Source organism: Pempheris klunzingeri, chromosome 1, assembly GCF_042242105.1.
Source record: "Pempheris klunzingeri isolate RE-2024b chromosome 1, fPemKlu1.hap1, whole genome shotgun sequence".
Taxonomy (NCBI): Eukaryota; Metazoa; Chordata; class Actinopteri; order Acropomatiformes; family Pempheridae; genus Pempheris; species Pempheris klunzingeri.
In genome coordinates this window covers 8,880,814-8,894,566 of record NC_092012.1, presented here as the reverse complement: position 1 = coordinate 8,894,566, position 13,753 = coordinate 8,880,814, and the positions used below count along the sequence as shown (strand labels likewise).

General features: G+C 39.7%; 2 protein-coding genes across 2 annotated transcripts; one reads left to right on the top strand and one right to left on the bottom strand.

Annotated features, from left to right (window-relative positions):
• Positions 1 to 491: 491 nt before the first annotated feature.
• On the top strand, positions 492 to 4,780 carry LOC139200004 (long-chain fatty acid transport protein 2-like). The gene is made up of 10 exons (XM_070829236.1): positions 492 to 1,084; positions 1,809 to 2,018; positions 2,142 to 2,300; positions 2,521 to 2,645; positions 2,796 to 2,990; positions 3,225 to 3,315; positions 3,412 to 3,610; positions 3,776 to 3,873; positions 4,189 to 4,319; positions 4,418 to 4,780. Exons 1-10 carry the CDS (start codon positions 604 to 606, stop codon positions 4,589 to 4,591), a joined length of 1,863 nt encoding a protein of 620 aa, XP_070685337.1. The 5' UTR covers positions 492 to 603; the 3' UTR covers positions 4,592 to 4,780.
• A 192-nt stretch (positions 4,781 to 4,972) lies between these two features.
• hdc (histidine decarboxylase) lies at positions 4,973 to 9,396 on the bottom strand. The gene is made up of 12 exons (XM_070831932.1): positions 9,369 to 9,396; positions 9,037 to 9,209; positions 8,839 to 8,952; positions 8,616 to 8,738; positions 8,388 to 8,525; positions 8,164 to 8,307; positions 6,681 to 6,747; positions 6,415 to 6,577; positions 6,215 to 6,305; positions 6,025 to 6,123; positions 5,831 to 5,932; positions 4,973 to 5,725 (listed from the first exon to the last, which is right to left on the bottom strand). Exons 1-12 carry the CDS (start codon positions 9,394 to 9,396, stop codon positions 4,973 to 4,975), a joined length of 1,995 nt encoding a protein of 664 aa, XP_070688033.1.
• Between the last annotated feature and the right edge of the window lie 4,357 nt (positions 9,397 to 13,753).

Sequence of the window (13,753 nt, the reverse complement as noted above, 5' to 3'; positions counted from 1 at the left end):
ACTACTGTTGGGACATGATCTGTCGTTTCTCAACCATTCTGATGGAGCAAAAAGGCTTGATTTCACAGCTCCTGCCTTGGCTGAACCCTGCAACAAAGTGATTATTAATTATTAGTAGTATAATAGTATAGTATAGTATATAGTATTAGTATAGTATTATATAGTAATATAGTATAGTATTATTAGTAATAACTCTTTGCATAAATGAGTTTTGTCAATGTCTAAAACATTGTGGTTTTTAAATCATTGCAGTTTAAAAATATCCGTCTTGAGTTATGTGGACAGACACACAGGCACAAATCCTCGTTTTGGCAGCATTCCCTGCAGCCCAGGGAGGCTTGTTCTGACGCCATGATGTGAGCACAAAGATTAAATAGGATTGCAAAAGAGAACGAGGACTTTTCATGACTGGCATCAGCAGAAGAATGAGTTTCCACCCAGGAAATGTGGCCTCTTTTTATCAGACTCCCTGATGAGAAAATCGTTCAAAGTTCAAGGGGCGTAAACTGAACAGATGCATATCCAGCTGTGCGCTGTCGAAAAGTGAAGCTTGCGGGACTCTCACAGCAGCAGGACCGACAGATTTCTCCTGATCAGGCTATAATGATTGCATATATTCTATATACCGCTCTTGCAGGTTTGGCAATTTTGCCATTGCTGCTTTACCTGAGAAACCCTTATGTTTGGAAAGATTTAAATTACGCAATTAACGCAATACACATCTACTCGAAACTGACCAAATTCAAGAAGCAGAAACCGTTTTACACCATTTTGGATTGTTTTCTGGACAAAGTGGCGAGACAGCCGCACAAGAAGTTCATCATTTTTGAGGAAAGTTCTTACACTTACAGCCAAGTCGACAAAGAGAGCAACCGAGTGGCCAGAGCTCTCTCCACACATGCCCACCTAAAGGAGGGAGACACGGTGGCCCTTTTCCTGGGAAACGAGCCTCACTTTGTGTGGACCTGGCTCGCCCTGGCCAAGCTGGGCTGCACTGCTTCTCTCCTGAACCACAACATCAGATCCAAATCTTTGCTGCACTGCTTCTCCTGCTGTGACGCCAAAGCCCTGGTCGCTGGAGCCGGTAAGTTGGGGATATAAGGCCCACATAGTGTGTTATCCTCTGTGTGTTTACGATTTCTGCATTATTTATTTGTCTAGCGTTGCATTAGGAATATAAGGTGGTTTTCTTGACTTCTAAGTCATTAATGTTGTCACATAAACCTGCATTTTGAATTTTATTAAAAACCTGTTCATTACCCCTTTTTACAGGAGTTTTATGCAGGAACGGCATGGTTGTGTTCTTTAATGAATTCTAATCTAATATGTTGTTTGCATTATATAGGGATTTTGAGACCAAATGCTGATATCAATACACTATATTGACTAATTCATAAAGTAATTTATAAAACTTAAACACATGAACAAACAATCTTAATATAGACTTCTTACATTTATAAAAGTGACCAAGAGACCTACTACATGAATTTTCTGTTTCTTCTTGGCTGTCATGTACACTGAGGCCAATATATCTGCAATAAACTGATATAGGCAACACATCTCTACATCTCTAATTTGAAATATATTAAGAGCCAGAGTCAAATTCCTTTCATGGTGTCAAAATATTTGGCCAATAAAGAATTCTGACGTTAGTTTTGTTTCCATTGTTAAACTTATAGAGAAGCTGGGCTCGTCGAGCTTCATCATCATGATTTTCCATATCTGTACAGATTGTTTTCCCATTTTTATTGTCATTGCATTGACCTCCACGAAGTCTTCACCAGCTCTCTCCTGCCTGTCTGTCTTAGACTTGCGAGAGGCTGTAGAGGAGGTGTTGCCCACCTTGAAACAGAAGGGCGTCCACGTGTTTATCCTCGGTGAGGACTGTAATGTGGACGGCATTCAAAGTCTCTCCGACAAAATTCAGCAGGCCTCAGACCAGCCTCTGTCACTTCATTTGAGGGCCAACATTAACATCAAGAGTCCTGCGCTGTACATCTACACCTCAGGAACCACAGGTAATCTCCTCTGACCTCAGCTTCTAATCTGTGTGCGTATTTTTTGTGTGCCGGCCTTGAATGATAGAAGTAGGACAATAAAAGCAAGGTATGTTTGCTTTTAATTATGATGTTATCTTCTAGGGCTTCCCAAGGCCGCTATAATTAACCATGAGAGGTTATGGATGGCATCTTTTCTTCAGGCTGTCGCTGGTGTTCGCTCAGATGATATCATCTACACATGCCTGCCTCTTTACCACAGTGCTGGCTTTCTGATGGGACTTTGTGGAGCGATAGAAAAAGGTAATTCAAGGCATCATAAAACTACATAACATGATTTCCAGACCGTATTGTGGTGAGTTTACCAAAGGTTAAACCAATGGGTATATGGCCTCAAATAGCAGTTTGGCTCTAGTTTCCAGTGTTTGTATTTCAAAGTCCTATAGGTCATAAGTTTAAATCACTTACTGAGCTCTCACTGCGAGTTTATGTGTTGCTGAAATCTGTGCCTCCTCATTTCTAGGCCTCACTGTTGTTTTAAGGCGTAAATTTTCCGCCTCCCAGTTCTGGAATGACTGTAGAAAGAACAATGTGACTGTTATTCAGTACATAGGAGAAATTATGCGCTACCTCTGCAACATACCACAGGTAAAACCCAGGATAAAATAACTAAATAATAAATATGGTTGATATAGTGATACATTTATTAGCTGTTACACAACTGCAGCAGTCAGACACACTGCTTGCGCTCAAACCCAAAAGTAGACATAATGTGTCCTTTCCTTCCTTTTCCTCTAGAGAGACAATGACAGAGATCATAAAGTGCGACTGGCTTTGGGGAACGGGATGAGGCCCGACACCTGGGATGATTTCCTGCAGCGATTTGGGGATATTTGTATCTGCGAATGCTACGGAGCAACAGAAGGAAATATTGGTTTTGTCAACTACGTTGGCAAAGTTGGAGCTATTGGCAAAGAGAATTTTATCCATAAAGTAAGGGGGCAGGGGTGCTAAATGCAGTTTATTTCTCGCTTATACAGTTTTTTAACACCATGGGATGGACTTACTGGGTTGGCTGGGCTGTTTTATCCAAACTTTACAGGTGTTAATTGCATCATTACAATATAGATGTGCTGTAAATGTGTTGCAATAATTCAAATCTGCAAAACACAAATCTTTATATGAGTGATTACTTTATTCTTTTTCACATGTTAAATCCTTTTTCAGATGGGGAATCCGTATGAGCTCATAAAGTATGACACAGAGAAAGAAGAGCCAGTCAGAGACTCCAGAGGATTTTGTGGTAAAGTCCCCAGAGGTGAGCCACCGTCCCCCAGAAGTACAGTTTACAGCTTTCTCTTGACCTTGTAGTTCTCACTAATGCATATTCTGTGCTTGTTGCTTTGTTGCGCAGGAGAGACAGGTTTGTTGGTGGCAAGGATTGGAGAAAGAACACCTTTCAGTGGCTACGCTAAGAACAAGCAGCAGACAGAGAAGAAGACGCTGGGAGATGTGTTTGTGAAGGGAGACTTATACTTTAACAGTGGAGACCTTCTAAAGATAGACGATGAGGGATTTGTCTTCTTTCAAGACCGCATTGGAGACACTTTCAGGTCAGAGGATGAAACAAATAATATAAAAATTCTTCAGTGACTTAATATTTCAGCATTTTCTGCATATGATAATACATTTTTCTCTTTATATGCTTGTATCTAAATGATTAACTGTATCAAACTCTTCCCAGTTCCCAAGTATATTTTTACTGTCATCTAAAACAGGTGGAAAGGAGAAAATGTGGCAACCACAGAGGTGGCCGATCACTTGGTCGTGGTGGACTGCATCGAGGAGGCTAATGTCTATGGTGTTAAGGTGCCAGGTAATAATTATTGTATATGATTAGCAATGATTCAAGATTTATAAAAGAGAGAGACATGAGATAACAGTTATCTAAAAGAACTCATGTTGGCAAAAACCTAAAAGCCTGACCACTCTATCTCACATGCCTATGAATCATTAATCCATGTAATCACAACCATAAAATCCTGCAAATTAAGTTAAAAATATAAAGATTGAGAGCAATTGTCGAAGAAAAATGCCCTGTGTACTTTGCCATGGTATTGAACACATAAAGAGCTGCTCATCTTTTTGTCTTGAAATAACTCCTCTTTGTATTGTGACCTTGACTGATTAGGACATGAGGGAAGAATCGGCATGGCAGCACTGAAGCTGAAGGAAAACACGGACTTTGATGGCAAAGCTGTGTATCAGCACGTAAAAAATTACCTCCCCAGCTATGCAAGACCACGCTTCCTTCGCATACAGGTTAACAAAGCAGGCTGAATTTCCTTACATGATTGTTAAATGTAAAAAAATCGGCAATATGACTGAAAAAGTCACACACCTTTATTTTTCCCTGGCAGGAGGCAGTGGTCGTAACTGGGACGTTTAAGCAAATGAAGGTGAAGGTGGCAGAAGAGGGCTTCAACCCTGCCGTCGTCAGGGACCCTTTGTTCTACCTGGAGGACAATAAGGGCTATGTACCCATGACTCAGGAGATATTCACCTCCATCGCAGAGGGAAGAATCAGGCTCTGAATGAATTCAGTGTTTATTATTGGATTGTGATCCTCAAATAGTACATTTAATTTTTAGGATTTAGATGATACAGAATGATAAATGAACTGCACATTGAGCGTTTATGTACAGCACATTTCAAGGTATTGTGATATAGAGTATATGATATTGAAATATTTCAAGGGATGTAATTTTGTTTAAAATACTTTTTTCATAATAAAAACTTTCTTAAAAATAAGCAAAGCAATCCCAAATCATTGGCACAGCTACGTGTCTTTAGTGTGGCTCGAGCTGACTGTACTGGCTCAGCACCAGAACAGCTGGTACAGTTGTAAATTGCTTAAATAACGATCTGTATTCCAGTGTGTGTGTGCGAACTACAGTATACTGCTGTCAGGATCATTACAGGAGCTTGGGTGCAGGGGCAGTTTCCAGTGGAGTAGGAGTGGGAGCTGTGTTGGCTACAGGAGGAGACATACAGTTCATTCTTCTGCAGGTGGAGGGCAAGTGTTTTTGAGCTGTCTGTGAAACCTTCAGAGGGCAGCACAGCTGGTGCCGCCCACACTGCACCCACTGGTTACAGAAACTGGGCACACTATAGAACTTTGTCAGCTTCGAAGGCATCTCTTTAATCTTAAACATCGGGCCGGACCCTGCCGTTGATGGCGTTGGGAGGGCACCTGCAGCATCTTTAGGACTAGGCCTTGTCTCAAAGTCGTATCCAGACATCGGCCCAATGTAAGTGTAAGGCAGAGGCTCGCTGTTGCAGCTAAGAGATCGCATGGGTCTCCTAGATCGATCCCACGCCTTGTCAATCCACAGCTCCACTTGAGCCTTATCCAGCCTGAAGGCAGCATCCTCCCTCTCCTCGGACCTGGTGTCAGAGTCGGGATCTTGGTGTTTTTCAGCTCCTATCACGTCGTCTCTCCCTGAGTTTGTATGGTCTGATTTATTCAGAGCCTGCGTTTCAGCCAGAAGAGTGGACGCTGTTTTGGAGATCATGCTCCAGTCCTTAAGGACGTCATCCGCGGTGGTGAACTGTGAGGTCACCGTGAATCGGATGATGCGTTTGGTGTGAATGTCAGCAGGGATGAGGTACATGGTGCCCGACCGGGTCAGTCTCCTCAACAGCTCCTGGGTCAAAGCATTTCCTCCCTAGAATATGAAAACAACATAAAATATTGATAAGCATCTCAGGGTCAATGTTAAGTTGATTTTTTGTAGTTTACTGCATAAACAGTCCAAATGTGTGCTGCATACTTTCAAACAGAAGACCACCAGGCCAAGGTGCCTCTCAGCAGGAACTTCAAAATTTGGGTCACTCCTTATGTGAGACTCCAAGAGCTTTGCCATCTCAATCCCCTAAAAAAGAGAACAAGAAAAACAATCATTTTAATTCTGTAATATGTGATGTTTTTCAATAATTCACATGAAGACAACTCAATGCCACGTACGTGTCTGATATGAGCCTGGATGTTTCTCAGTCCGAAGGAACGCATAACAAACCAGAGTTTGAGAGAACGGAAACGTCGACTGAGGGGAATTTGCCAGTGCTGAACAACAGAAAAAAGTAGTGTCACTGCACAAAATGATTCACTGTGATAACTGAGTCTTTATTTTGGTGAAGACGTGACAGTAACATACCATAAAGTCTGTGGCTGCCTGTGAGTTCTCATGTCTGAGGTAAACTGGATCAACAGTGAATGTCTGTTGGAGCTTATATTTATCCTTGACCCTGACAAAACAAAGTTAAACCATATTACCAACTTTTTGGATTTATTAGTTTTTAACGTCAGATTTTTATTTCTACAGAGGGGAGACGATGCTTCAATATTCTAACTCACCAGAAAGCTGTGCAATCAAAGTGGACCATCATCCACTTGGAAGGGTTGAAGACGAAAGAGTGAGCGAATTCGATGCCCTCCAGGGACCAGCGGAGCTCAGGACAGAAGTAAGCTGAGCCAGCGTACGCAGCATCAACATGGAGCCACAGTCCCTCTTCTGCACCTGTAAAACAGATTTAAACACAAGTAGTGACATTCTCTGAATGCATCTCACTGTTTTGAATTCACTGGCAGTGTTAAGGCAGACATTATTGGGGATAACATACAGACGGGTCCCACTTCACTCAGATTGTCGAAGGCACATGCTCCTGTAGTTCCCAAAGTTGCACACAGCTTAACAGGAGAAAAACAAAATCATATTTAGGATGTAACACTTAATTTTGTTGCATATTTTAATGTTTTTTAAGAGCAGATACCAGTGCATTTGCATGTCTTAGCCCCTACACATATTTCACTGTGCTACTATTTTACATTTTAAGCAGCATTATTTCTACTTCAATTCAATATACCATGAAAATGAACATTTAGCTATTTGCAGTGATGGAAAAAGTACTCAGATCATTTACTTGAGTAAAAGTACCAATACATTAAAGTTAAAGTACACCATTAAAAGTGGAAGTATTGCATTTTAAATGCTACCACCACCTAAATATACTTAAAGAATAAAAAGTAAAAGTAGTGGTTCAGACATGATAAATCCCTTGAGACTGTGTCATATATTATATTATGAAGTTATTATCATTTTTATCATTTTACTGGTCAAGGCGGAGCTAGTCTTCTGTCTTGCTATTAGGCAATAACTATTAGGCAATTTTCCCTCTCTGGGCCTCAAACAGTTAAATGAAATCATCTGAGAAGTTTAACGGATAAATCTCTTCGAGATGTGACATGTGATCCCAACCAGACAGTGCTTTCACATAATGGGTCATGAGCAAACAAGCCAAAATGGTTGAAAAACACAGATTTCATCTTTAAAAATATGTTGTAATTTATGTATGTTTTTTGTAAAATCTTATTTTGTAAAGTAACTAGAAATTATATCAGGTAAATCAGGTCAGGTAAATGTGGTAAGACGTAAAAAGTAGAGTATTTCCTTCTGAAATATAAGGTAGTAGAAGTATAACATAACATAACATGGAAACATTCAAGTAAAGTACAAGTGCCTCAAAAGATACAGTATTTGTGTAAATGTACATAGCTACTTTCCACCACTGGTTATTTGTCTGACAAAGTCTTAAGCAAGAATGAACTGAAAGAACTGCTCCACTGTAGCTACAGAGGTTTTAAGGTCAGCTGCCAAAACACTGCAGATGGTAGATTATTGGGAAAAAAATGAGTAATCATAACTGTCAAGAAAAGGGATGTGAATTTCGTAATCTCTTGCAAGGAAGAACTTGCCCTCGAACTGAATTCTCTGCCTCTGAATTCTCAGATTCCTCTTGAATGCACCAACACAAAAGAGATTGTGAAACAAATTATTTGCTTGCATATGGATTGCCTCGTGACAGTAACATGACATAGAAAATTAAATAAAGGTTAATGGAGGTCCACTGCAATGGACTGCGTGCCTGTGTGCCCAATCTTACAGTAAAATAGTGTATTCTTTCAGAAGTAGCATTGTGAAACATATTGTACAGTACATGATGTGAGCTAAAATATGAAAAAACACCAGTATGATTTAGTAAATAAGTAAGTTCTCCACACAAGAACCCCTTTACCCCCATCCCTCTTTCAGTATCAAACACCTACCATGAAAGGGACCAGTCCCCTCCTCCTGTCTTCTTGTATGGCTTGTTTCAAAGTGTCTCCTCTCAGAGACAACTGCGCATCAGTGGGCAGAAACCTGGTTTTCACCAGAGAGATCAGACCTGCCTTCTCAACTGAAGAATGTGCCTATAAAAGCAGTTAGACATCAGAGCTTTATTTTCATCTCACTGATAGGAAACTATTGCACAGGAAGTGGTAACACTGACCTGATCCGACGCGTAGGCCACCAGTCTTGAATTTAGGACTGAGTCGTCCACGTCCTGGTCGAGCTCAGCCCGCAGCTTCAAAAATGTGTCTTTCCTGGCTGCCAGAAGAGCAACCAGTGTACTCTCACTGACGGTGCCCTAACAGGGGAGTCAGGTAGGAGGGAAAGATAACTTAAAGCTCTTGTTCACCACAGAACACAGTTTTTGGCTATAAAAGGTGTCACAAACCTGTAGTATGCCTCCACCTCTGCTGTCAGGATGGTGATGCAGGAAGAAGGAGGGGAGTCCCAGTGCTTTACACAACCAGTCCATTACATTGATTTCCAGCTCCGTGCATGCTGGACTGGAGGCCTGTTCAAAACCAGCACAAACAATATAATTTATTCAGACTGGTATGACTTTGTTGATGTGATGTTTTTCTTTTAGAAAAGAGCATGGATGGTCCACTCACCCAGGTGAAACCAACACAGTTGATGGCGTCGGCCAGCATGTCGCCAAGCATAGAGGGCCATGAAGTCAGACTGGGGTAGTAGGCGTGCATGTGAGGGCTCTGCCAGTGAACCACCTGAGGGAAAGAGATGAGAAACTTGCCGCTTTGCCAAACAGTTCCAAATTAGTGAAATGATGATGGATGACAGTGGGAACTCACTCCTGGCATGATGACTTTTTCGATGTCGTTGAAGATACTCTCCCAGTCCTCCGGCTCTGTGGGTGCAGTGTCGGGGAGAAGCTCCTTCATGTAACCTGGCTTCACGTCTGGGATCACCCTCCTCTCCCTGATGGAGCTCAGGTACTGTGTGATGTAGTCCACCAGCTCCTTACCTGATCAGTAACAGACACAGTAACAGCTGGATGATGATTTTCCCATTAAAATCTAACATTAATCTTTATTTTGCCTGTGGAGAACTTGTTCTTATTTGCAGTGAAATATAACAACACAGACAAAATGAGTCAACGTAGTAAAATGGAACCCAGGATTACCTCTGCGATTGTATTCCTCTGCTTGCATTTTTTTTTTTTTGAAGATGAGAGCTCTTTGAGTTAATTTGCTGTGTGTAACAAGTAGCTGCACTGATGCTTTGTGTATTCAGTGGCAGAGATCACAGAACTATATAAACCCTGTGGTGAAGAATACGCCCCGAAATGGTGACGCATTTGAACCACCAAACCAATTGTGCTCCATTTTGGAAGTAATTGTCACCAGATTTTTGGTAAATATTTACCCTCCTCTCAGCCCTGTGGTGGTAGTGATTGATTTTAATTCACCAGTCCGTGTGATACTGTATTGAGCATAATAGGATGATATAATCATTCAATAGTTAATGTAACAATGCAATATTCTTTTTGCTATATTGGAAATAGACCTTGCTGTACCTGGAACAAATATTCTATATATAGAGAAAATGCCCACATTTTAATTATCTTACGCAATATAAATCATATACTCAGATTATGACTTCTAGTATCTGAAATACATATTTTCACATAATATGTTTCCATGCAATTAGTAATGTGTTGGGAATGTATTTGTGAAACATACCAACCACTTTTGCACATTTCAAAATACAGTACATATTTTAATGTGTTAAATATTTTTTGCCATGTCTTGCAATGTTTACGTCTTGACATTATTAGACTTTTAGGAGGCCTACTGACACATAAATGTGCATTCGCAAAAGTGAAAAAACATGAAATTGTGAGAATGGTATCAATCTTCTCATCTAACGCTCGACAAGAAAGCAATCAAGTATAGTTTTGACACATATAATGTACACTGTATATTTGCCCCATGAACCTCTAAAACAATGGTGCCCTTGCAGCTGCACAACAAAATGGTAAAAATGTTTTCATAGGTGATACAATTAACATTCTCGGCTGTTTCCTCTTCTCATCTTGCCTGAAAGCTTTACAGAAGAATGCTGTCAGAGCAAAGCAATATTTGAATTGGATGATGACTCTTCACGAACAAATAGAATGGTTAAGTATAGAGCACATAATAAAAAAAATGAACAATGGATAAACACACAGTAAAAGGTAATGGGATGATGAGGGTAAATCCATCTATGTCACAGCTTATCGCTGCCTTTTAAACTCTGACAAAAGCCGGAGCAGCACCTGTTCCGTTCACACACTGTGCCTTGTGCTGTGCATTGTGCTCGACATGTGTCAGCTCTCATCTGGTTCTCTGGGGAGGCCAAGGGTTGGATGCAAATCTAACCCTAATGCAAACATGCTTAGCACACATCGATGAGAGGCAATCTTTTTATTCATTGAAACTAAAAAAGCAGCAGAGGATGTTTATCTGAGCCATTTGAATCCTGTACTCTTATTCATTAATATCAAAACTGCACAGTCAGTAAACTTAGATGTTAATTTCAGGGAGTTCATTTGGTAGAAACAGAGTCTTCACGATGTTGGTGTACTATTTACTGGCACCAAATACAACTGACTCGTCAGACACACTCTTCAAATATATTTATTTGTCCAGCAGCTGTAAGAATTGGTGCGTCCTTGTCTAAGCTTATTCATCCATCCATCCATCATCCGATCATTAGATTGAGAAAGAAGGAGGAAAAAAGGGAAAGAAAACAGAGTAAGTTTTAGTTGTAACAGTGCCATATAGGACAAAGGGTAGGTTCATATCCATATACATACAGTACACATACACGTACAGTTTACTGACCTGTACAAGTGAATCCGCTGAAGATTTAAAGGTTATTCATCTAAATATTAGGAGCCTTGTTTGAAAAACCGATCCCCTCAGAGCCTTAAATACTCTCTACAAACTCAACATTATCACTGTATGTGAAACATGGCTGCAGTAAGATCTCTGAAGATGAAAATGAAGATGAAATTAAAATTGACAGTTTTGTTTAGTCTAAAGCTGATATGGCTCTAAAGCTCATTCTGAATGCCTTTTCATTAACATCATTCTTCGTATTAACAAACATTCAACTCTCTGCATCATTTGTAGGGTCTCCTTTTGCTCCAACTTGACTCGGTGCAATTAGGTGCATAGGTGCAATTCTTATCTCTATTTATCGCTAAGGTTTATGATATGGTTGATCACTAACTTGTCCTTGACAAGCTTTCTCGGTTTAAATCAAAATACTGTTTTCAGCACACCAATGTCAAAGATTTACTTTGAATCAAAGTTGGACAGGATAATTTAATAAACATGTGAAATAGACATCAAATCCGACTCTGTAGTGTAGTCACAGTCTTTTTATTTCAGCACCATGAACAGAGTCAGATTATTCTGGATAATAATTGGCCATGTGCTTCGGTTTGTTTGAGAAAGGATGTAAGAATTAGTACAATGGACAAATAAAGACGGATACATTTGTTTCAAGGTAGAGATATTTCGCTGTAGTTAAACTATGATGAAGGCCCCTGTCCTGCAACCTTTCCTCAGAATGGACATTTCTGACCGCGGCTTCATTTACTTGGCACAATGAAGTAAATTAAAACATTTTACAGCGGTGGATTTAAAACACATTTAGGTGCGAGGGATACTTTTAATACAAAATTGAATTCCTTAAGGTTCCTCCTGGGAAAGGTAAACTGAGGAATTACTAAAGAATTTTAGCACAGTCCATCTCCAAACTTTTCTTTTTCTGTCGATTGTTTCTCGCTTTCTATTGAAGTTTTCTTTGAAGTGTGTCCCATGTTTCTGAAAAGTTATTTAGCTGTTCAAGTAATGCAGTAAAAGATTAAACACATGGCTAAACTTGAAATTTAAATCATCCGCATACATGAACATTTTTGATTCCAAACTATTTATTTTCAAACCTTCGATTATGTTTTTCTTTCTTTGTAACCTAAAATGTCTATTGCTATAATAAACAGATATGCACAAAGTGGACATTCTTGTTTTCATCCTCTGTACTCCATGATTGTTTCATTAAAAGCTATTGTGTAATATTTTGGGTTACTATATATTACTTTTATCCAACTAATTAATTCCTCTCCAAGGTACTTTATCAAATGTTTGTCCAAAATCAGCGGGAAAAAAATGAAAGCAGTAGTTTTCATTTACCCATAATAGTCAGTTAATTTCCAATATCATCACTGATAGATCTATCTTGATTTGGATGAATATTATTCTACAGTACTTTTTAAAACCAGAACCAGACATTTAAGTAATATTTTTGTGTTGGAACTGGCCTCAAATTCTTTTATGCAGCTAATCACATTTTGACACAAGGACAGTATGGTTGTTTTCTATATAACATGATTTGAAAGTTTATTCTTGCAGGTCCTTTGAATTACACTCAAGCTTAAACACACAAGTTCATTGAACTTTGCAGCAATAACTGCTACAAAGACTTTTGATCCCTTTTTGAAGGCAGGAAGCCCAGTAGCAGGAAATGATGATGATGATAATGATGAGTCAGTGTGTGTGTGTGTGTGCGGCACAATACACAGACGTAGTGTTACATGATATGGAGCAGAGCACACTGTGACTATTGTGCTCCTTGTGTGCCTTAAGTCCAGGAGTTTGAGCCTGATGAAAGCAGGTTTAATCATGATTGTGCAATTGAAGCTCGAGCTCTGCCTTGTGACATCAAAGTCAAAGTGCTTCCTGATGGATCTCATTCGTTGGCTTTTATTCAAATAAGCTGAAAATATCAACATGACTTCAGGCTGTCACAAAGAAAACCTTGGGTTTGATAATTCAAATCAACTTTGATTAAGCTTTGCTTTTATAGCATTTTTATTTTCCCTTTATCATTCTTAATTTCAACCTTAGTTTACTGGAAGGTCGATCCCTGAACTGGCAGTATAAATTTGACAGTGGACACTTACAGAGCAACACACAATACCCCTCCCTCATTACCCCCACCGCGGTGCCCTCAGGACTTTAACCCCCAGCTGCTCCAGTGGAACCTCTGAGCTGCCAACAGATCAGAGCAGAACGGTTTTGTATTTGTCAGCTACTCCATGTGGAAGCGTGTGTGCTAACAGAGATCACTCTGCTTTACTATATTCTTTTATTTCAAACCTGTGCAGCACTTTATTTACATTATGTACTACACAATAAAGCTTAAAAAGCTTTTGATTTACTATTTTGTGCAGAGCAAAACTTTCTCTTCTGGATAATGTTTAAACCCAAACCCAAACCAGCAAAAACTTTATATATTATGTTGCATAGGTCAGCTAGTTGTGTAACTCAGGTATAACATCATTTAGGTTTTTGCACATAGTAGTTACACAGAGATGACCAGGCCAATGACATATACAACTGTCCCTTTTAGAAATATGTATATATACTTGTATCTTTACTATAAAATCACCAAATGTGTTTCACTTTCATTTTGACCCACTCCATGATTGCAAAGGTTATCATTGGTAATGGTAAGAGG